The sequence below is a fragment of the Candoia aspera genome, chromosome 2, assembly GCF_035149785.1.
Source record: "Candoia aspera isolate rCanAsp1 chromosome 2, rCanAsp1.hap2, whole genome shotgun sequence".
Classification (NCBI taxonomy): Eukaryota; Metazoa; Chordata; class Lepidosauria; order Squamata; family Boidae; genus Candoia; species Candoia aspera.
This window is the reverse complement of record NC_086154.1, coordinates 154,522,547-154,546,777: the sequence shown is the minus strand read 5'-3', so window position 1 is coordinate 154,546,777 and position 24,231 is coordinate 154,522,547. Positions and strand designations below refer to the sequence as shown.

General features: G+C 42.0%; 1 protein-coding gene across 3 annotated transcripts in view; it reads right to left on the bottom strand.

Annotated features, from left to right (window-relative positions):
* Positions 1 to 1,484: 1,484 nt before the first annotated feature.
* The window catches only part of LOC134490992 (tetratricopeptide repeat protein 39A-like), a 33,817-nt gene continuing 11,070 nt past the window's right edge, over positions 1,485 to 24,231 (bottom strand). For 2 of the 3 annotated variants that reach the window (XM_063294408.1, XM_063294409.1), the window contains 14 exons: positions 21,159 to 21,226; positions 20,272 to 20,336; positions 17,245 to 17,344; positions 12,204 to 12,269; positions 11,377 to 11,485; positions 10,428 to 10,495; positions 9,350 to 9,409; positions 8,545 to 8,706; positions 7,044 to 7,135; positions 6,592 to 6,712; positions 5,099 to 5,210; positions 3,608 to 3,722; positions 3,309 to 3,425; positions 1,485 to 2,831 (listed from right to left, as the gene is read on the bottom strand). In XM_063294408.1, coding sequence (XP_063150478.1) covers positions 2,714 to 2,831; positions 3,309 to 3,425; positions 3,608 to 3,722; positions 5,099 to 5,210; positions 6,592 to 6,712; positions 7,044 to 7,135; positions 8,545 to 8,706; positions 9,350 to 9,409; positions 10,428 to 10,495; positions 11,377 to 11,485; positions 12,204 to 12,269; positions 17,245 to 17,344; positions 20,272 to 20,336; positions 21,159 to 21,226 — 1,373 coding nt within the window. In that variant the 3' untranslated portion in view covers positions 1,485 to 2,713. Of the gene's footprint in view, positions 2,832 to 3,308; positions 3,426 to 3,607; positions 3,723 to 5,098; positions 5,211 to 6,591; positions 6,713 to 7,043; positions 7,136 to 8,544; positions 8,707 to 9,349; positions 9,410 to 10,427; positions 10,496 to 11,376; positions 11,486 to 12,203; positions 12,270 to 17,244; positions 17,345 to 20,271; positions 20,337 to 21,158; positions 21,227 to 24,231 lie in introns of those variants that run through there. The other variant, XM_063294410.1, reaches the window with a different exon arrangement.

The window sequence follows — 24,231 nt, the reverse complement described above, 5'->3', positions numbered from 1 at the left end:
GTGAGAGTAAAGACTGTGAGAAGAGTTAGGTGTGCTACTGTATCATCAGCTGAACACAAGCAAGCAATGTGATGCAGCACCTAAAAGGGCAAATGCAATCTTCAGCTGCATTAACAGAAGCATCCAGATCACAGGAGATAATCATTCCATGGTAGTCTGTGTTGGCTGGAGTACACTTGGGGTATTGTGTCCTGCTCTGCGGACCGCACTTTATTTGAGATACTGGTTTAAGTTTAGAAAAGAACTATCAAGATGCTAAAGGGTCTGGAAACCAAGCACCATGGTAAGGTAACTGAGCATGTTCCATTTGCAAAGGAGAAGAATAAGGAGAGAGAAAATAATCAACAAATCTAAGAGGCTGTTATGTGCAAGAGGTGACTGATCTGTTGAAGCCAAGACCAAGACAAGAGCCAGTAAGTTAAAAGTAAAAGAAAAGAAATTCAGGCTGAATATTAGTAACTTCCTGATGCCCAGAGTTGTTAAGCAGTGGTTAACTCTCCCTTGCTGGAGATTTTCAAATGAGGGCTGGACTGTCACTTGTCAGAGTGGTTAAGTAGATCTCGGCACTAAATCCAATCCCTGGAACAATGACCTTTGAATCAATCTTGACTCCTGGCAACTTCATGGACAGGTCCATGCAGTTTCCTTGGCAACATTGCAGAAGCAGTTTGTCATTGCTGCCTTCAATCTAGGGTATGTGTGTGTATCTATATATATATATCTTCCCAGTGTAGAACTGAGAGTGACTGACCCAAGATCATGCAGCTGGCTTCTGTGCCTAAGGAAGGATTAGAACCTGGGTCTCATCACTCCTAGTCCAGCACCTTAACCACTGCATCATCTTGGCTTTCAAGGTGGCTTATAAGATCCTATGAACTCATACTTCCTATGATTTTTATTATTCCTTTAGGAGAATAATGAAGAAAATGTGCCAAAGAACCAACATAAAGCAAAGGGTAACTAAAGTAACAAGAGTTATAATTATTTACAACACAACAGAAGTAGTTGATTTCATTTATATTGAGTCATTGAAGAATATGACAAATTTTATCTTATCTACATACCTTCAAAATTGCTTTTCCTGTTCCTGGTTATGCTAGGATACTCACCTTACACTGTGTGATATAACATTATCTAGTTGAAATCTGCTTTTAGATTGGACCAGAATTAATATGATCTACATTGGGCAGATGCTTGTGTATGAGTGGCAGACAAAGCAAATCTTATGCTAGAATGTTTCAGGAACATAAGGGTCTGTATTGGTCAGTGAAATTAACCCACACCCTAGCTTTAGAATTTCATTTGATTCTATTTTGGCTCAAATGAACTGTTCACTGTTTCTGTTAGTAGATTTAAGTGCTACTGTAGCAGGAACTGACTATTTAAGTGCCATTTAACATAATAGATTTTCCTTCATGAAAGTTGTTCTGCTTAGAAGGAGAAATACTAGGGACAAGGGTAGGGGAAGACAGAAGAGCAAGTGAAATCAACAAGAGATAGCATGTTCAAATGTCATGACCACACAACAAAAGAAGAGATACCAAAAATTTTGTCCTTTTTTTGCTCTTCCTTCATTGTTAATGCTAGTTACACCAAAGGAGGAATGCAAACAAGAACAACAAAAACCAGATTGGCTTATTGGCTTAGCCATATATCTAATAAGCAATCCTGAGTAACAGTACAGCAAGAAGTGTCCTGGGTGGATGGAATTACCAACAAAGGCATAGAAACTGCTAGCCTTTTTTTAAAAAAGTAACACCATATTTCAATACCCCAGTGAATCTGTAAAATCATACTTAGTTGCTAATACAATAGCCAGACTGAAAATTGATAAGGTTCATCAGCTGGTTTTGCCAACATTATCAGCAAAGAAAATACTAGGGCAAGTATTGACCTGTGAACAGAATTCTGGAAGTAGTCAGAAGCTTTTGAAAATGTGTAAGTCCAGTTACTATTCACCAATCTGCAGTACAAGGATGATGAGCTGCTTCCTGATTTAAGGGACTTTGGCCAGATTGTTTGCACATGTCCCAAATGCTGTAAACATTTTAAATTTCTTTCCAACATTTAGAAATGTCCTTAAATAGAGACTGAGCTGATCAGTTTTGTAAAAAAAAATTCTCTGTCCTTTTGAAAAAGAAGGCCACTGCAGAGAGTTGAGGTTCTATCATATTTCCAGCCAAAACTGGAAGTCTTTGCTGAATTATTTGCACTGTTAAGCTCACTCCCAATGTGACAGGACCGACCATCGGATGTGTCTTGCTGGTCAAGGAGTACAGACTGAGAAAAAGTGGATAAGGATTTCCCAAGAAATATTAAATAAAAAAACATTAGGAGCCTGGAACATCCAGGTTATTTCAAAGTTATGAGATTGAAACGGGACAGAAAATAGGACAAAAGTAGCCCTCACTTGGTTGACCCTGACAGAATTGATCATGGAATAATGAAGATAAGCTGCTCCTGTCAGCTTCATTGATTAGCAAGCAGTATTTTTGTAGCTGCTCCCTGGTTTCAGAAGCTGAAATCCGGTTAGGTAAGACCCATCCATTCTCACCACAACACATCAAACACTAGACCAGTAGCCCAGTGGAACAACTATTGACAACACAGTTCTTCTAATGGGAGGAAGACAGCATCACAAGCCCTCGTACTTTGGCAGTTCTCTCTTTGGTCCAAGAATTCCTAAGAACAGTTTGTGAGGAACCTTGATGCCTTAGGAAGGACTGGTTCCATCTGCGCCATTTTCTTCCTGGCCAGCCTTGAGTTTGGACAATACAGCATGGATCCGGAACAGCGTTCGTGACTCCATTGAATAATTTTTGTAGTTGTTCCTGGTAGGAGAAGCATTCAACAACTGTCATATCCCTTATATCCATCCTGTACATATGCTGCACACAGAAACACTGCCAGAGGAATTCAACTATTACCTTACTTGATAATATTTGATATTTTGTAGATATGTCTGGATCCGATGAACATAAGCCAGTAAAAAGCAATGCAACCAGCAGGCCTGGGAAATACATCTCTGCTTATCAAATTACTAGATCAAGAGGGACCAGTGGTCTGACTCAGGGTAACTAAGCTGAGAACTTACTAGTTCTTAGACCTACTTAGACTTAACTAAGAACCTATTTACTGACCAGAATACAGACATAAGGGTTAAACAGGGGAAAACATAACTGACCGGCATGCACTTTTCGGCCCTTTCCTCCATGAGATTATAAAACTTTCTCAAATGCTGTTAAGCTATGAAGTAGCTATATCTTCTGGAGGAAAAATATTATGAGATATGCTGCATGTTTACTTACTTGGCTCTGCGGAGCAGCTGTACAGCCTCTTCATTTTGGCCTTGTGCCACATACAGCAGGCTCAGCTCCAGTAGTGCATTGGGTACCAAGTAATGATCATACCTGATCTTCTTTTCACTGTAATGAGATAGACAATCGTGCAGCCTGTTTTGATGGAAGCTTTCCAGGGTTTCCTGTAGCACAGCCTTCCCTATCAATGCCCTCCAGATATGTTGGATTTGAGTTCCCAGAACAGCCAACAATACCTCACCCCCACCCCCCAAATTTCAATTGTTTTACCAAAGAGACTGACATCATACCTGCTATGGACAGCACTGAAGCATGCCTCAGCCTCAGCCAAACTGTGCAAATGCTTCAAGACTAGGCCTTTGAGAAGTAACACAAGACACTGGTCATCTACCTGGTACTCACTGGCTAAGGAAATTGTGGGAAGAGGAATGGAAAGAGCAGAAGAAAGGTCAACCAGGCTAAGCAGTTATTGCATACTCCACTTTGCAGAAAGGTTAACTGGCAATATTTCCATCCATATTATTAATGACCAGGCAGGTTTCTCACTCTGCTTATACAGGTTAAAATGGAGCCCATGTCTGCACATCTGTAATAGGTTGTTTGTGATGCAAAAGAGCTAGACTGCAAAAACAGTCTCCCCTTCCAAAATGTACAAAGAGACTCCCCCCCCCCCAAAAATAGCAGGTTCTGTCTCCTTCCTAGGGAGAAAATGTTTATTTTTTCAAAAGATCAGATTAATATCCCACCCTTCTTCCAGGACCTTAAGTCCATACATGGAAAGAGAATTGTAGAGCTGATGAGTCCATAAGCATTGTCTAGTTGTACCCTCTGCAAAATGCAGGAAAAACACCCTGTCCTCCAATTTTTCCCTACAACAATCCAGTGAAGTAGGCTGGTCTGAGAGACTGACTGAACAAACTCACCCAAGGCACTTCAACCTTATTTTCAGGGACAAAGAATCTGCTAAATTAGGTCTTACCAAAATCACCATCATCATTACCACCAACATCTTTGGTGATAGGATAAACAAGAATGCCAACCAAAGAGGATGGGGTACTAGATCATATGGGTTCACAAAAATTATTCCCAAAGCTTGTAGGCAGTTTCTACCAAGGAACTGAAAGTTAGGGGAGGGAGCTATGAAAAATAGCTCCCTGAATTTAACATGAATTAACATGAATTTAACCTAGAGTTTCGTCCCTGCCACTTGGTTTAACACACATACTTCTCCCTAGTTCTACATTTCTCCAAAAATATTCCCAAGACTTTATTATGTATGATTTCCTTTTTGAGTTGATGGGCATATTTAGAATGTTAAGACCATGTTGTGATGCTCATAGAAAATGGATGCCGAGGAGGGGGGCTTCCCTGTTCACAAAAAAGCCACCAAGGGGGACAAAAAGTTAAAAGCATTCATTTATCAGAATGCAACCTGCCACTTCATCCAGGTCATTCCTGTAGGATGATGCATACTACACCTGCTTAACCATGATCCTTTTCCTAGGCAGATGAGCACACTTCCCAACAAAACATGGGCTTCAATTATCTACCGTTTTTTATTTTCTAAGAAAGCATGCAGAGCCCGGCTGTATACCAGAAGCATTTTTGGAAATAAACATTATGCCAATTGTTTTGCAACTTGCTGGTTCCTGTATTAAATTATTTTTTAATGTGAAAGCTGAGGTGATGCAGGGAGCCTGATGGTGTCTCTCATGCTAAGCTGGGGAATCTCTACCTGTTGACACCAACTTCGCTCTATGTGTATGAAGCCGGCGTGCTACCTGGTGCCTTTTGTAGCTGCTTCTCAGCCTGTATCAGAGTGTCCAAAGTTCCTTCCAACAGCTCTTGCTGCTTGCCCAGCACTGTAAATCCATTCCACATGTACATCATTTCCTGAAAAAGATAATACCAATATAGAATTGTGGCAGCAGCTTTAAATGGAGGGGGTATCTTTTGTCACTCTAAACCAGGGAAGAACCAGTTTGGTGTAGTGGTTAAGGCACCAGACTAGAAACTGGGAGACGGTGAGTTCTAGTCCCACCTTAGGCACAAAGCCAGCTGGGGGACCTTGGGCCAGTCCCCCTCTCTCTGTCCTAGGAAGGAGGCAAGGGCAAACAACTTCTGAAATCTTGCCAAGAAAACTGCAGGGACTTGTCCAGCCAGTCACCAGGAGTCAATATAATTCAAAGCCACACACTCAAACACCAGGGAACCGAAGGTTTCACTCCTGAGTTTTCCAACATGTGAGCCAAACTACACTGTATCCTCAGAATGCCTAAACGCTGTTTAAGATTACTAATTTTATTTTGAAGGAAATCAGTTGATGGAGGATCCACAAACAAGGCCCCATACCAGTTCCCCACTAATTTCCATTCCCAGCTACTATCTGCCTTCAAAAGATGGCAACCGCAATACACAGCGCTTTCAAGGCCAAACAACAGGTATGGATACTTTTAGCAGGAAACAGAGTTCCTTCCTTTAAAAGTGTTACTACTATAGTTTTAAGATGGCTGGGATCTCTGTCTTCTGAGCCAGAAATCCAGGTTGCATGTCAGTCAATTCATCAGTGTTAAGATTCAGCCTTTTTTCTCCACTGATTCTGAAGATCTCTTGAGTCACAACCACACAACTGAGATACGGGTTTGAAACAGAGCTCAAATTAAGCTCTATGCATACAAAAGGTAGGGAATTCAATCTAGTGTGGCAAATCAGTGCCTTGCTTCTGTAATTCTGTAGTCTTTTTAAAAAATCCTATTATAATTTTACTGTGATTAGTTCTTTGCCTATAAATATACTATGTGTGAAAGAGAAGTTGGTTTCTGTCTGTTCTACAAAAATCCGGCCCAGTTGGAGCACTCATATCCATTGTTGGCAGGTACTTCTCTGACAAATCTCAACTAGAATCAGAATAGCATCTTGTTTCTTGTTATATTACTTTTTTGCCAGGCAAAGGTGAGGAAGAAAAAGCCTTTCTGGATCTTTAGTTTTGTACATACACCTCTGGTACATTAAAAAAATAAATACACACACACACACATACACAAATAAATGGGAGAATATGCCGAGGAGTATGTTTCACAGTTGTGCATGTATACAGGGTACAAACAGGCTTGCTACATAATTTTATAGGAGGAACATACATTCCTGTTTTCACTTTGACATGCAGTTCATGGATCAAATATAAAGACTGGCAGCTTGGCACAACTGTGAAGAAAAACTCTCTCCCCTTGAGACCGTGAGCTGTTCATAGTAGAAATCCACTTTCTATCCTTACCAGGGCTGGCACAGGTAAGGGAACCAGGTCGTTGGATTTGTAGCGCCTTGCTTTGCGGATGGCAAATTTCTCTGTGGGTGGTGATTTCCCTGCAATCTTCTGCTTGAAGGAGGAGACCTGCCTGTAGGGTAAAGGCACAGAAATTACTGAAGCTTCACAAGGATTAAAAATCCTAAGTGAGTTTTAGAAGAGTTTAATCCAGTTCTGCCACATCAGGCTTTATATCACAGTTTGCAGTCCTCTAAGTAAGGCATTGATCTTGCTTCAGCCTTTTAACAACATTCATTCACAAGGAAGTAGTCCCACTTCTGCGCAAAAATCTCTCTAGCAAAACCTCAGTAAAGCTGCAGGTTCCTAACACTGGGAATTTGTAGTGAGTCTTACCACTGGAACAACAGAAAACCCCTTAGAGCATTCGTCCTAAATTGCCCCCAACTTTCAGAAACTCTTACCGAAAAAGTTCAGCCTCTACTTCACCAAAAGGCCGTGGCTCATCAGGGGGCAGCATGCTAAGGAAGGCAGCTTTCATGTACACATACATTGCCTGCAAGAAAGCAACAAGGTAGAACATTACAGGATCCTGACAGGCAGGGCTGCAACTGGGGGGGGCGGGGGGGGCAACCGGGGCATGTGCCCCTGGCACCACGCTGGTGGGGTGCCAAAATGAGCGCTGGGGGGCGCCAAAATGGGTGCGGAATCCATGTTTGCCCCAGGTGACACAGACCCTAGTTGCGGCCCTGCTGACAGGGCCCCATCTAATCTGGTAATCTTGTTTCCCCACAGCCAGCACTGTCACCCCAGAAGATAGACCAGACTGAGAAACCAATGCCAAGTAGGTCAGGACTCCTTTTATTGTAACAGCCGTAGCAACAGAATCTTGCAAGTCTGAATGTGCTTTCCCCCTCCCTCTCTTTATCTTTGTGCGAACTAGGGAGGGACTTGTCTGGGACATTTTCTCAAATCAGTTTCTTGGCCCGGGCTCAAGCCCTGCTTATGTGACTGTTGTCTTGGTAGCAGCTCCTTCAAAGCCTATGCCCTCTACCTACATGGACAGAGGTACAATCAACTTCTTCCGCTGTTGCTCCCCAGGCAACTTCTTGTCACTAAGATATGACATCTGAGATACAAAGGTAGTAAACAACAGGTAATAACCGCAGATAATACAGCCCTCTATGAATTTGTTCAGTGCCATTTTAAAGCTATTCAAATTAGCGGTCATCTCATGGCAGCAAATGCCATAATTTAGCTATATGTTGTATAATGAAATACTATCTTTTTTCAGCCCTGAATCTCTTTGCATTTTGTTTCAGTGGATGATCCAAAGATTTGATATTGTAAGATAGGGGAAATCTGTCCATATTTTCTACCTCAAGGTAATTTTATATTTCTCTGTCATGCTTACCTTTTCCCACTTCCACTTCAAAGTAAAAAGTCCCCAAATACTGCTGGAAAGTTCCTCTAGTCCCCTAAAAATTTTGATTGCTCTTTTTTTTTAATTTTCTGTACATTATTCTTTTTAAGGTATGGTACCCAGAACCATACATAATATTCAAGTATAATCTCACCATCTATTATATTGGCCATTATTATATTGCAGTTTTATATTCAATTCCCTTCACACCCCAGTTGGACTTAGATAATCCAGTTCCAGCATCTTCCCCAAATGCCAGGCTTCAAAACTGAAAGAACTGTTACTGTTTCAGGTCACCAGAGGTGGAATCATCAGGAAAGGACAACTCTGCTTCTTCTAGGTAGAACAAGAGCTCAAGACTTCCTTCTGTCCTGTGGAGGGAACAGGAGTACCTAATCTCCCAAGATTTCAATAGCCTTGATGTACTATTGCTCTTTTTTTTTTTTAAAGGGAGAGGTCTCCACTTTCCATAATTGGCTATAATATTTGAATATTTCTGCTCACACCTGTATTGCTCTTTAATTGCTGTACACCTTTCTAACCTTAGACCAGCGGTTCTCCTTGCTCAGCAGATCTGCGTAGAAGTAGGCCATCTTCCACATTCCTTTGTAGGCAAAGCACCACATCAGTTCCCAGTAGCACATATGATGGAACTGCTTCCAGGCTTGCTGGGCTGAGCAGCCTTCCTCAAATTTCTTGATGGCCTGGCCAGGGAGGGAAAAGCCAAATGCCAGTTAGCCCAGAAGGAAAGAAATTAAAGCGTTTAGAGAAGTTAGCATGTTTTGCTGGCAAGCAGGAGACAGGGTCCATATAATACTGGAGACAAGTTTCTTCTTGAATTCAACTTCCTAAAAAATCATAGCTTCCTTTTTAAAAATAAACAGTCACAAAGCAATTGAGGGCTAGACATTTGTTAAGATATGTTTGAAAATTGGGAACATGGGTATATGGATACCTCAGAAACACAGCAATACCCAGTGATTGTCCATGCACCATTACTCTGAATTTAGAGTTTAATTAGATGAACATTTCCCTTTGATGCATAGTAATTGAGATCTATGTGACACATAATTAAATGCTTTATTCTGAACTTCATATGTCACTATCTCCTCCTTCACCTTCCATCCCAGCATTAAGTAGTGGGTCTGGGTACAGGAAGTGCTAAGAAGACAATTGTCATAATGGAAGGTAGAAGCTTAATCTTTTGGACACAAGGAGTCCATACTTACATGCTAGTTAATATATCAGAACTATAAATAATTACAATAGGCTGATTCAGGAACACCCTCCAAGATGGTGGAAGATATATTAGCTAGATTCCTCTTCTGCTCATACAAAGCCCCTCACCTCATTGATGTTCCCTTTGATTTCCTCTATCCTCCCAGCAAAGAACAAGAAAATGGCACTCTGCAGAAATAAAGAAAAGGGTACTCAGGTATGGGGAAACAGCTATAAGCAATACGACAAACCCTTCAAACCTATGTCACAAAATTGATGCCCTATTGATCCACTCTATACCTCCCACATTATACATCCAAAGCAGATGGCCATCTCTGCTGGGATAAGAAACCTTATCAAAGGTGATAGCAAAGAACATGGCTGGAATCCCAGAGTCCTCATGGGGCACATACCTCACAGTGGGGAAGGATAACCTAGCAGATACTTTCTACATCACAGAAAATAATGAACCTATCCAGATTCATTATGCCCACCTCCTTCAGAGCTTTCTGAAGCTGAGTTAAAAAGACTAAGGGCTTCTACTGCAGCAATCAGTGATTAATCAAGCTCCCTACCATACCAAATCAATACAATTTGCCTTATACAAACTGAAGCTCTACCAAACCTTCTAATCCTTGCTAAACAGAAGACAGAAGTTTAAGTCCACATGTGCCACAAATTTTTTTAGTGGAGTCCTAAATGAAAAGGGGCTGCTTGGGAATGCAAGCAGCTCCCTTACATTAAAAAAATGGGATTATTTTCAAAGACAAAACTAAGAGTGAAGGAAACTGAAATTTACAGCCTTTCAGAAATCTAAAGAAGCCTGAGATACCTCCAGTTTTTGAGGCCCTTTACTTTAAGAAAAATTAAAATATCTGCAAACAAAGTAAAGTACCAAAAAAAAGAGAAATATTATCTGTAGCAAAAGAAAAACAAATATGAATCTAAATCTGAGTTTCCCTTTTTGCTCGAGGCCCAGGTTAAAAGGCCTTCTCAAAGTCCTCTCCACCCCACTGTAGCCTACCCCATTGGCCTTCTGGATGCAAAATGTAAAGGCATCATGCCTTCCCCCACACCTAGCTCTGCTGTAACCCAAACATTGCCTTACAACCTCTGAGCAGGGAAAGAAAAATGTAACTGATCCTTCAGAGACACATAGCACAGGCACCAAGTGAGTGACAGGGCAATCACCTGGATACAACTTTACCTGGGGGTAGCAGGAGAGGTATGGCTTCAGTAGGGCCTCAGCCTCTGTGAAATCATCTTCACCAATCCCTAGGGGCAAGACAGCAAGATAGAGGAGGCTTAAGAATACCATGAAGTGTTCTCTAATAACTCTATGAAGAATAAGACAATCATATGTTCACCTCTCCCAGGCATGTATGCTGCAGGATTCCTTGAAATATCCCATCAGAGATTGAAGATATCCTCTGGACCATATGCTACTTTATGGTTATCCCTGAAAATATTGCTTTCTTGGGTTGCTAGAGTTGCCAGCTGGGTCAAGTAGCCAATCTTGAAGACTCCAGCTATGCTTTCTGATCAAAACCTACAAGTCCCTAAAACTGAAGTGTTTCAGTCCCATTTTCTATCTTTCTCTCAACCACTCAAGTGAATTAATCAGCCAGAGAAACAAACCAAATTGCCACTGTTTCCACTGAAGCCCTCTTGACATCAAACTGCAGAAGTTAGCCCTAATAATAAAAGCATTTATTATTAAAGCACATATTATTAAAAAGCATTTCATGGGCTTGCCAAATTCCACTTATATCATCTCGGTAAGTCTTAATGTGAATCATGCAGGATAGGTCAATATGATTGCACTACATGCAAAAACAAGAGCCCACTTGCTTTCTTGCTGAAATCCATCCCAGTATGTTCATGACTGAAGAAGTACTGAGCAGGCTTATACCTATTAGATTAGCCCAGCTGTCTTCTTTTTTTTTCTAGTTCAGCCACAGCTATTCACTTTTCTGAACTAGTTTCCAGAATTAGTTAACTGCGGAGAGAGAAGTGTTGTGTGTCCCCATTAACAGACCTTAATCAAAATAGGAAAGCCCCCCAAAGCAGCCATCTATTGGGGGAAAGAGACCCAGTCCCCTGATCATGTTGCTGCCACACCCCCGATACTTCTCTCCGGTGAAGGACTCACCTACCTAAAATGAAGGTAAGGAAAGTATAGTAGCAGAGAAGCAACATTGTGCAAAGTAGAGCCCGCAGGTTGGGTGTGGTGGCTCCCTGATGTAGTTTTTGCAAACCATAATCCTGAAGGGAAATTAGAAATAAAGTAGTCAGAAAACTAAGGGAATCTGAGGAAAGAAAGATAGAGAAGAAATACCCATTTGTAGATAAATTCAGTAAAGGTGAAAAAAAGAAGAATTGATTTCCAGATCTACAGAAAAGTATTCTGGATAAGTGCACTGGTTTTAGTGCCTTTTATGGGATTCCAAATTGACCGTATGGAAGAACCCAGCAGTTAGTGCCCTCATCCCACTGCCAGAAGAATGAAGTGCGTCTCCGAGATCACACGCTGACCTGACTCACACATAACATTAAGTCATAATGTAGTCTGGTTTTGTTTGGGATTAGCATGGTATTGATACTCATCCAATTTATTTATGTTACAAATTACATCTTACTGGTTCAACAAACAAGGATTTTAAAACTTCCAAGCTAAGAACATAGCTATCTCTAAAAATATTGCAATCATTTGGATTGTTCCAGCCCAGCCTTTACTTAGGTTAACTGTTTTTAATCTGATGCTCTCCAGCATTCTATTGCCCACGGTGGTTGGAATAGTGGAAGTTATCATCTAACACATCTGGAGGATACCATAGTAGAGCAGCCCAGAGAAATCAGTACTTGACAGATTTAACTATTGAGCTAAGTGTACCAGTGTCCTTTCACAAAACAGTTATACATCACCAAATACATTCTGCCAGCCCAAATGATGCATCAGTAGCCTTCAAACTGGCAATTGTACCTTGTCCCCTGAAAACCCAGCAAATTCCAGAAGTCTCAGAATCCGGGGTGGAAAGAGAGAGAGAGTCTGTGGAAGACACACAACATAAAAGATAACAGAGGCACCTGTAGGGACTAAGTCCTCTCCCCAAATCTACTATTTCCTTCAAAGTGGAAGACTTTTTCCAGTATGATCAACCCTGAGCCATCTGTTGACACTGTCCACCACAAAGCCCTCCACATCCTCCTCCCCACAGCTTTCTTCCTTGTGTTATCTTTTTCCATGAACAGACTCTGGCTTGCTTCTCCTTTAACAGTAAACACCCATGCTGTATTACTCCAGACTTTGGTGCTGTACTACTCAGAGCCTATATAAATGAATGTTCCTCCACCACAACATTTGACTCTACAAACACGGAGACAAAAGCTCTGCCTAAAGAAAAGTAGAATCACAGGGAAAGTTTCTAACCTAGCTTTCACCTTCTCATAATATTTTTATTTCTAATGGGGTGACATTTCAACATATGAGCCCCCAAGTGAATTATTTCCCTAGGAACAGTTTGAATTACGGGAAAGTCTGACTTGCTGATCACATTCTGAGTACTGGAATCAAATCATGCTGTAGTGGAAAAGATTACATCTGGAAATGTATTAGCTGGTCCCATATAAACACAAGAAGAATGTATTAGAAGTACAATTAGGATTAGAGGCATTTTGATTTGTTTTGAACCCAGAACAAACGATTGCACTCCGGAAGTTTTGCCATGCTTCAAATCAAAATGAATGTTTGATTCGGGCACAGGCTACCTGAAAACAGCTGTTCTGTGCATGGAATGGTTAGTGCACACAGTTTTGCACATGCCTAATTGGGATGTATACAATAGTCAGAGCAGTGATGCAGTCAGATAAAGTTAGACCCTTGGCTTAATGGCATTCCTTCAACTTTCCTCTACCCATCATCCACAATGTTTCATTCTTTACAGCTCTTATACTCCTGATATATTAGAGCCAAAAAGGCAAAATAAAAATTCCTAGCCCTGATAAAGAAGAAAAATACTGAAATGTGAACAATTCCATATTTTAAATTCATTCAGCCGTAGTACCATATTGGCTTCAGAAATATGATAGAGCTTGCTCTTGCTACCAAATACATTTACTTGGAAATAAACACCATTTTATTGTCGCTATCAAATAGAAGTTATAAAACAAACCATATACATCTCTCCTTGATTATCTCTGATATAAATTTAAGCTACAATACATGTTCATGTCTAGGGATGCCCCAAAACTTTTTTTTCCCACAACAGATGAATATGGCTGACCTTCTGGAAACTACGTTACATTTTCAGTAATATCACTTGGTCATGTGCTGCACAAAATCACATTATATTATATGCAAAGTGCCTATCAAATTGGCCCAATTTTTGCCTCTATGTTGCTTTCTATAAGAATAGTTTAAGATGGAGAATATAGAGAGGAGGGTAGATCCAGCAGAGGCCTCCCCAAACCTTAGCCCTGTGGTCCCTGGGCAAGGGAGAGAAGGCTCAGAAAGACCCCTGCTGGAGTCGGTGCATAAACCCACACAGAGAGTGTAATGCAGCCCCTGCAGCTGACTTCCTGGTGATCCATCGGCCTTCCATCGCAGCGCCCAGAAGGGAGATATGCACTGCTGATGCTCCCCACTGCCCCTGGGGAAAAAGGTTGCTGGGCAAGTCTCAGCTTTCTGCTTACCAAATGGAGTGTCAACCTTATGGAAGACCCACATGTGGTCTTTCATGAGGATATTCTTCTGACAGAAGAAGAAAAAGAAGGGGAGCAACAGCAGCAACAACAACAACTGTGCAGGAGAGGCTCGGTCTTTCTGGAAACCACAGCACAAATGGCCATGGAAGCACAGAATCCAGTAGCCAGACTGGAGGGGGAGCCCTGCAGCAAGCCAATAAGAGCCCAGCAGATCTCCAGCCTTTGAGATTCCTCCTCCATGCAACCTCTGAGATTCCTTCTTCATGCAGCCTAGAATGTCAGCTTGCCTTCTATTGCAACAGATGGGAAAGCACCACTTCCTTGCCAGACTCCTTGAACCAGCTTCAACAGAGGGTTCTGTTGTGAGGACATGCCTTCAGCAAAGTGGGGGGGGGGGAGTCTTCACATCATAGTAAGCAGCCTGTGTGTGTGTGAGCCCTTAAGGTGCTCTGTCTTTTCTAGGTAAAGGAAGCTAACTGAGAACTCTTGCTAAAAGATTCCCAAACTTTGGAAGTTGGTTGCCTGTCAAAGAGGAAAAGACATTGAAGGCACTTTTCTAATCAAGTTGCCCCATTATGAATGAGCTGTTGTTATTTTAAACTGAAGGGAAAATGTCTGACAGTTGTTTCACTTGCTTCTCTGGATGTTTACTACTGGACACAGCTAAACTGAAAGTAAGAACAGCAAGAATGACATGAGATAATATTAAGAACATGAACAGAGCATAAAGTTTTGGTTTTATGTTTGGTCATTAACAATGACAACCTTTCTTTCAGAACTGGAGGACAGCTTGTACTAAAATAAATTATCAGATAAAAATGTGATAATAAATATTTGCTAACTTGAGCACATCCTTGAGAAGCCACATTCCTATGATTATTAGCCCTGTAAACCAGTTTAAGCTGGTCATACAAGACCAAGGTGTTGGGCAAGCTAGTCAAGCTGTGTGCTAGAGTTCATCAGAAGAAATTAATGCAGAATACTGTAAAAATGATAAAATCTTATGCAACTCAGCTAAACAGAGACTAGTAACTAAGCTGGCCTGGACCTGGCTGCCAATTTTTTAACTGATTAAGTGGTTCATTTAAGTAAATACATGAACTCCATTCCCAATACTAACTATTTACCCTGAATTTTAGACTTCGTTGCCTGAATAAATGCTGTGGTGACATCAGAAGCCACAAGGTAGGCTTTAGGCATAACTATTTCATGCTCTCTTGACCCCCTTTCTCTCATTATCTCCTTTTAATGTAGTTTGTATGTCGTTTTGCCTCAGTCTGTATTGTCTCTGAATCCTCATTTCTTCAATTCCATTTCTTTACTACCTGTTGTTTCCTGTTTTCCACAGGCACTGATTGCTTTTTAGCTGCTCCATACACTCTTCTTCCCCTTCTAAAGTCAACCTTTTCCTGATCCTAAATACTGTGAGGTTGCTTCACCAGCACCATCATAGCACCACCCTGATCTTGTCTCAGGCCCTGCTTCTGCTTCTCATTTCCTACAGCATTATTTCTCTACTTATCCTTCTGTCAGCTTCCTCTTTCTGTTCACAGTCAACTCTCTTTGCCTATGATCATAGGTGTGTGTCCAGTATAAGCCAGAATCATATCAAGTGCATCATGATGTCACTGTACAAATCATGTAAATCACTTAATTCATGTCAGGTGCACAATATCATGATACAGATAACATTTGTCCCCTTGTCCCTCCACCCTTGCCAATGGATTGATTCCACTTCCCCATCCTTGGAATAGCTCCTTGCTGGACACAATTTTCTCTTCATATAAGAAGAGAAAATTAAATATGTGTAATTTACTGACCAACTAATTTCTGAGCACAGTATTCTAAGTCAACCAATCTATGTCATAAAGGCCATTGCTCCTTGTATTTGTAGGCTAGCTGCTCTCTCTATATACAAATCCGTCACTTTTGGGAGTGACCATGATAAGAATAGATATTATGCTTATAGAAAAAGGGGTATTTCTAATAACTTTTTACCACTCGTCTGATATCACATCCCAAACCTTTAAAACAGAAGACAAGGGATGCATTTAGCACATGACCAGTATACGTATGCCTTCAGAAAAGATCTCAGATTTTGGTTGATGGGGGCTGGAAATGGGGCCTCAATGGATTGGGGGCTGGCCAAGGAAGATACTCTATGGTATCGATCCACCAAATGCAATTTTCCATCACTCAAGAAACCTTTTTAGTTCTGGGGTAACTTATTCTCAAATCTCTCTAATCCCTTTTTAAAGCCATCTAATTTTGTGACTTTTCCCACACTGTATGAAGTGAATATCACAGATTAGCTAGGTGCTCTATGAAATTCCTTTAATCTCATACCATTCTGCATCATTGGACAATCCATGGTTTGTCTGTTTATGTTTTCATTTTATAAGGGATGGAAAAGAGCTTCTCTCTATCTTTAGGAGTTAAACTGAGAGCCAGATTTTCTAAGAGCAGAGAGATATCAGTTATGTCAACAACCAACATCTACACAGTTTCAAGACTGAAAAGCACAAGACAAAAAGTTGATTAAATCATGGGAAAAGAATGAAAAAGACGTGCAGGAATTAAACTACAATAAGACGGGACTACACCTTCAGGCTGTAAAAGGGCAATCCAATCAACTGTGGTCAAAGGCTACATCCTAGTATGCAATACTGTAAAGATTCATATCTAACCATGCTATAACATATATTATAGTTTGAGCTGAAGAGTGTAGTCCACAAATGCCAAGTCAGGAACTATTGTCAAATTCTTATAGTGAGCCTGATGGTTTCTGCCTTTTTTGTACAATGCATAATTTTGATGAACTTCTATCATATCCTGCTTTTTCTCAGTTAAAATACCCCATGCAATGTAACCTTTCCTCACAGTAGAATTTTATCAGTCCTTCGACCTTTTCTTCATGCCAGCCCTGTTGGCTGAAGCTGTCTAATATATGATAGCACAAATGAAGACCTGCTGTGAAAACAAAATTAGAACCAATTATCCCAGACCCAGGAATGAAGATGAGGGAAATAACCTGGGGTGCTCTAAGCTTGTTGATCTTCAAAGCTTGCAAGCAATTATACTTGGCAATATCTTAATAGTGTACCTACTTAGTACCCACAAAGACTGCTCTTCCCTCCACTTATTTCTGTATCTTTCTCAACCTGTACATTTACAACTATACAAGAGCCTCATAATGCCCAAGTAAAAACTAAGTGGATTACTTCTGAAGAAATTAATAGATTGTCTCTTGGAATTCAGCTTCTGTTACAAACATGACTTTCTATGCCTCTTAAGAAGTTTTGGAAGCATACTTAACCTACCAAGTTGAAGGCACCAATGCCAAGAGCAATCCCCCCCTCCAGATGGATGCGAACAGGGCTTGTAGGCAAGTGACTCGGTTGGATGAAAGTGTTCAGCTCTCTGCAAATATAAAAAAGGTTAGAGAATTCCATTGCCAATTCATCTTCCTGAAGCTAAAAAGCAAAGCTCAAATATTCTAGTTCATAGACCTTTTTCACTCTAAACCTGGCTTTCAGTCATACAAGGAATTCAGTTCATTCCCCAAGACATTATGCCGATGTCCAAATTTAAACCTCTAATCCAGAACAGGACAATGCTTGTCAGGAAGATAATCATATATAGATCACCATAGTATTGATATCTATTGATATCCCAGCTTTTCAAATACTTAAATGAATCCTAATTACTTTCCAGTCTTTGCATGAAGTTGAAAAATATATATATGCCATAGATCCAGAGGATTTGGCAAGGGATAGTAACTTACATTCTTTTGTACTACTGTATCTCTGTTCATTTTAGAGAGAACTACTGAAGACCAAAAACCTTTTCAGTCAGTGTGACCCACTGCATATTTTGCACAAGGAAGCAGGCATTAAAACAAAAAATAATTTGGGAAAAATGTCCAAAGGAGATTGCTTAAAAATTTGACCATTTTTAATGTTAAAGTTATATATAGTTTTTCATTTTGGAGATCTGTGGGTAGCATCTAGAGTGCTGTAGGTGCCACACTCCTATTCCCCTACATTTTAGTTAAATAGTCCAAGTTGGCACTGATTCAAATCCCCACTCTTCCATGAAATTCATGGATGATTTTGGACCCATTGACCTCACATGTACATTATTGTTAGGATAAAATGACCCGGGGAGAATCAAAGCCACCATTTGGGACTCAATAGAAGAAAAGCAAGCTCTAAAGGAAAACCAGGAATAAATATACATGTATTGATTTGGCAATATGTGGGCCTGTGACTATTCCTTTCTCTCTGTTGCTTACACTTTCTAGTCACTATTTTTGGGAAGAAAACTCATTTGCAATTCTTAAAACTTAAAAATACTCTTCTGTCAATTTTAGCAGGGAATCTGAGCAAATCCACAAAGCCTCCTTTCCCTGGTGCAAGAACAGGCTCCTCTCGGTATTCCAGGCACATGTCTGCACATCTCTGCTTGTATCTCAGTGTCCACTGACAGCTGTGAGACAGCCTGAGGGTGGCTTAAGGTAATAATGCTCTGGAAAGTGGTGTTTTTCCTACTATCCTGACTCAAGAAATTGGAGAATATAAGGAATGGTGATGTGCCTTGAGGAGTGGCTGAAGTGTCATGCTTTATGTCAGAAGTTCTGTGGTTCCCCTTGGTTCTGCCAGTTTTTCTATGGGACCACCCCCTCCAGTCTGGTTCCTGACCTCTTCATCTGCCCCTCAGTCCCTTTTTGGCTAGGATGGAGAGTGGATCCCGGGTGCCTACAGCCTTTTCCCCTGTTGATTAAGCAGTTATTCAGTCAATGTGCAATGTGCGAGCACAAGCACCTAACATTAACTAAGTTGTCCCTGGTTATAGAAACAGTATGGAAAACACAACTGAAAAACTCAGGCCTTTGGGTTGCTGAGTGTTTTTGTTTCTTTGCTGTTCACTGTACAGTTGACCTGTTGACCTAATAAATGGTCCAGCAAACAGTTAAGAGATACAAAAACAATGCTACCATTTAGTGGTCAAGAATTGTCCATTGGGGGACCCAGAGATAGCAGAGCACTGAAACTGACAGTCCATTCTAGGTTTAAAGCATGTAACTGAAAGGATTCAACTCTTGTACTTCTGTAGCCTAAATGATGGGAAATTCCCTTCTCAGTGGTTGATGTTCCCAGGGAAGTCTGGCTCCTCATGTTCTCTCTATATCTTATTTTCTTGGCGTACTTTACAAATCCCCCATTGATTTCCACAGCTAAACTTCTTTCTCAAACACCAGCTGTTCAAAAACATGACTTCCATCATGGTCACCCTCATCCTGATAACCATCAGAGGACAGCCAATAATGGCTATGTAACCAATATAACTCTCTGCTGCCTCCTAGTGGTTGAAAGGTTGCACAGTCAATCCATAGTTATAAAAAAAAATCAGTAGATGGTGTGATGGAAAAGAACAAAGGAAACAATTGCAGCATGCAGAGGAACTAGGGCATTGTACATGCCAAATGGACAAGGCCTTTCACATGGAGGGTGATGTTGGATGGGGCTGGAATTTCAGGTGAGGGACCACAAATTTTGGCCCTTGGAATGTTGTGCCTTAAAGCTGTATGGACAGCAGCAGAGCATGGATCCTTTCTGGATGCTTAGCAAGGGTACACTGTGGAGGCACCAAGATTGAAGGAGGCATGATTTCCTATCAGCTCTAGGATGGGAAGTGGCTGTGTGGCTGTGGCCTATGTCTCATCAATCTACACAGTTTAAATGGGGGATAAGATTTAAATATTGCCATGCTTCCTCCTACAGAGTTCTGGAATGGTGCAGACCTGTGCCTTCTGTCACTACCTGAATATATCAGTCTATGCCAAGTGGATGAAAGACTTTCCCATTCTGAAACTTGGCACATGGCACTGGATTCTCTTTGTCTCATATTCCTCACTAGTTGTAAGGATGGAGAGCCCAGGGGCAATGGTTAATTGCACCTGGGTGCTCTAACCTTACACATCAAAGGGAAGGAAGGATAGAGGAGAGACTACGAGCAATGGAGGGGCAAGGGATAAGAAGAGAGCAGATGGCAGCAACCCCATTCACAACTGAGAGACTGAGAGGCCACCATCACGCAAGCTGTCAACGCAGAGGAAGGGATGGGACAAAGAAGAGGCAGGAAGACAAAGGAGGGAGGCGGGAGGAAGTTGTGGCTTTGAAAGTCTGAGGTAAAAACCTAATAAAGAACTTTGCATATCCATCGTGGCTTGTGCTGTGAGTTTCTGAAATTAGGCCTTAAAATAAAAACCTCACACTAGTGCTGCTTCTCATTCCTACCTATGACTAAATCCCCCTTCATTTTCCCAGACCTGCCCCCCAACTCACCTGTAGATGAGATAGCTGCTACGCACCTTGATTCCTCCTTTTATGAAATTCACCATGTTTTCATCCTGTAAGAAGCAAAAAGTCTCCAAGGGTAAAACATAACTCAGTTCCCTGGTATGATGTATCTAGGCAATGCCACTTCTAATTACAAGGCAGTCCATCAAAGGCATTCATCACACTTGGCCACCAGCAGGATGACTCCTGAAGGGTTGAGGCTTCGTCCCCCAGTTTGCCTTCAACAGAAGAAATTAATCTCGACATGTGGGGAAAACTAACCTCTGGATAGTTATCTATATCTGCTCCTCCTGCCTGACTTGTTTCATAGAACAGTATCTCTCAAGCATTTTGCATTCAGGTTCTACCAGCTGCGTCTGTTGGGGGTGAGGGTGCCAAAGATAGCAAGATGGCACATGGAGCATTGTGGTGCAGCCCCACTCCTTTAAAACATGCAGGTGACATTGATGCACATACAAAAGGAGCTTGCATCGTGGGGCTTGCATTGTGATGTTCCATCATCTTGCTGATTTTGACAAACACACACACACACTGAGCTACAACCATCATGTGAATAGGGGCACTATTCTAACACTGAAATTACAAGGACTAGAAGAAAAACTGGAAAATACTGGAAAAGAGTAGCAGTTAAGAAAAGAGAGGGGCTGCTTTTGCTCCACATTCCCTGCAATCTACATAGTTAGCACAGATGTTTGATTAACTGCAATGCACACGCTCTAATACAGGAAAGAAAATGCTGAAACATATTTCTTGGATTCTGTCTTCCAGGTTTCTTGCACTTCCCTTTCATAGGATTCTATCTCACAGTTGGGAATTACTGTGGTAATGGGATAGAATTTGCCATTAAGCTCTGAATGGAGAGAAGTTCTTACCTGGAGGAAGGTGAGGGCTGCCCGGTGCAATAAGCATTCAGCATAGCACACTTCAGCATGCAGTTCCTCTGCAATAGGGAAACAAATGGATTCAGGGAGAATATGCAGTATTACTAATATTGTCTCTTATTCACCCCTTACATGTGCACATTCATCCAAGGGCCATACTGAAATTAGTAGCCCCAAAAGGAAATGCCATAATCTCTTTCTGAAAGAAACATAGGGATGTCATCCAATAAAGGAAAGTATCTATGATATGAAGTATATTATTTTTATATCCCACTGCAATCTAGGAGGACTCTCAGCAGTTCACAATACACAAATCACCTTCATAATTAATACCCCTTCACCTCCTGAAAGTAGAGAAGACACAGCAGCTTTTTCTGGCAAAATTGAACTGGTTGGGCCAACCTAATAGCAAAATGCAATCCTGAAGGTAACTTGATGGCAAGCCACAAAGGGCTTTTAAGGTTAAAACCAGCAATTTAAATTATACCCAGAAACCTAGTGGCCTGTAGCACAGGTGTACACATAGTCCTCGCTTACCGATTGCTTTGTTTAGTGACTGTTCAAAGTTATGACAGCTGGAAAAAAACAGCTTTGCGACCAATCCTTGCATTTATGGCCATCGCAGCGTTCCATGGCCATGTAATAGCTGTGGTGGATTTCAGCGCTGCCGCTGGTTCTCAGGAAGGAGGGAGCACATCCCAAGGAGATAAGCGGACACACAGTCCAGGGAATGATGGTGGGAAAATGAAGAGGTTCAGGATAGCCCCACCGTAGAGTCTCCCAGGTTATTTCCCCTTAGGTTAGGTAGAGTAGCTTAGTCTGGCAAGATTAAGCTACTCTAATGGTGTGAGCAAATAAAGAACTGGAGTTTGAATTCACTGACCCGTCGCTGTTCTTGGGCTGGGCCTGACAATCGCCATTGCAATCAGCACGCGTTTACGACTGTAGCAGTGTCCCGTGGTCACATGATCACCATTTGCAAGCTTCACAACCAGCTTCCAACAAGCAGATGGAGAACACAGAAGTGAAATCGCAAGTTGCAGTCATGTGATGTCTCACTTAACAACCATGGTCATTTGCTTAACGATGGAAGCAGCAGTGAGTCCGGCATGGTCACGTGATGTTTTTGCTTCACAACCACAGCACTTAGCAGTAGAATTACCAGTCCCTGTTGTGGTTGGTAAGTGAGGACTATCTGAAATGTGCTCCCACATCAGGTGGTTGCACTTTGGATCAACTGAAGCTTCTGAGAGCATATTGTGGTAGTCCAGGCAGGAGGTAACAAAGGTATGAGTCACTATGGCAAGGTCCTCTCTGATGCACCAGCCAAATCTGGGCAAAGACCACCCAGGCCATGACTTCCACCTGCTGTTCTAGCAGGAACACAAGTCCAGGAAGATTTCCAAGTTGTGAACCTACTTCTTCAAGGGTAATACTTCCCCCTCAAGAGACACACTGGCACAGGCAAAGAGCCTCAATGCACAAACAGTAACTCTGTCTTGCTAGGATTCAATTTTAGCCTGTTTTCTTCATCACAACCTCCAGGCACCAGGAAAAGACTTCAACTTCATCACCAGCTAGGCCCAAGATAAAAATGTACAGGTAGTCCTTGAGTTATGACAGCAATTGGGATCAGGATTGCCATCACTAAGTGATGCAGTCGTAAAGCGCAACATCACATGACCACATCACTTTAGTGACGGCAATCCAGCAGTCCCGGTTGCTGTCGTAACCCCAGGACATGTGGGTCATTAAGCAGGAAGAGGCGGGAGTCCCAGGTAAGGAGCGCGGGGGGTTGCTTGAATGCTGCAGGGGGAGTGGGGGGTGCCACAGGCAGGTGCTAGAGAGCACAGGTGGGTCAGCAGAGCTGTAGGAGGACCAGTGGAGGCCACAGGCAGGCTGAAAGAGGCCTTGGGTGGGCCAGCAGAGACCACAGGAAGGCTGAGGGCTGCTGCAATCTGGTGCATGCTACAGAGGGCTGGAGGGTGGGGGGTGCTATTGAGTATGAGATTTGTAGCAGGCTCCTCAGGAGAAAAGCTGCAGGAGTGACTTACTGGGGCAACTTGCAACCTTCCCTGCAAGGTTCCCCATTGACTTTGCTTGTGGGAAGCCAGCAGGGAGCATCACAAATGACAATCCCGTGACACAACTTGCTGCAACATCATAATCACAAGCTGGACACCCAAGTGCCCAGATCACAATCCTGTGACTGCGAGAACACTGCGATGGCCAGAACTTCGAGGACCAGTTGTAGGTCCATTTTTTTTAGTGCTGCCGTAACTAGGAACAGTTGCTGAACGAATGGACATAAGCCAAGCACTACCTGTAAAGCTGTACATCATTAGCATACTGATGATATTGAACCCTGAATCGTCAAATCCCTCTCCCAGTAGTTTCATGTACATGTTATATAGTAGGGAGGACTGGCCCCTGTGGCACCCACACAGAAGGAGCCGTTGGACTGACCTCTCCTCCCTAGTTACCCACCCGCTTGACAGGAACTTTCCACTGAGAAAAAAGACAATGCTGTAAGACAGTGTCTACTCTAATCCCCAGCCCCACAACTGGTCCAGAAAGATCCCATGGTCAATTGTACTAAAAGTTGCTGAGAGGTCTAAATGGACTACGATGAGTGCACTTCCCACATCAGAGTTCTGACAAAGGTCATATATTAGTGTAACCAATGCCTTGTCTGTCCCAGGCCCAGGCTGCAAAGGATCCAGATAATTCACTTTTTCTAGGGTATTTGTGCTTCATCCCCCACCACTATCCAGGGATGGCCTTTTACAGAGGGGGTGGACTACTTCCTCCTATGGCCATCAGCAATATCCCCTCTTGCAATGAGATGTTGCCATGCTCCCACATCCAGGAAACTATCCCTCCCCCATCAGCTACCTAAAGAAACCAAAAAAGACAAACATCCAGCCCACAGGCAGCAGAGGATACCCTAGAGAGCATCCTATCCGTTTCCTCAGAGGACAAGGCCAAAGAGAATCCCAGATAACATAGCAAGACAGAGCACCAGTCACTACTCTAGATCCTGCCCATCTGGAATCAAGACCTG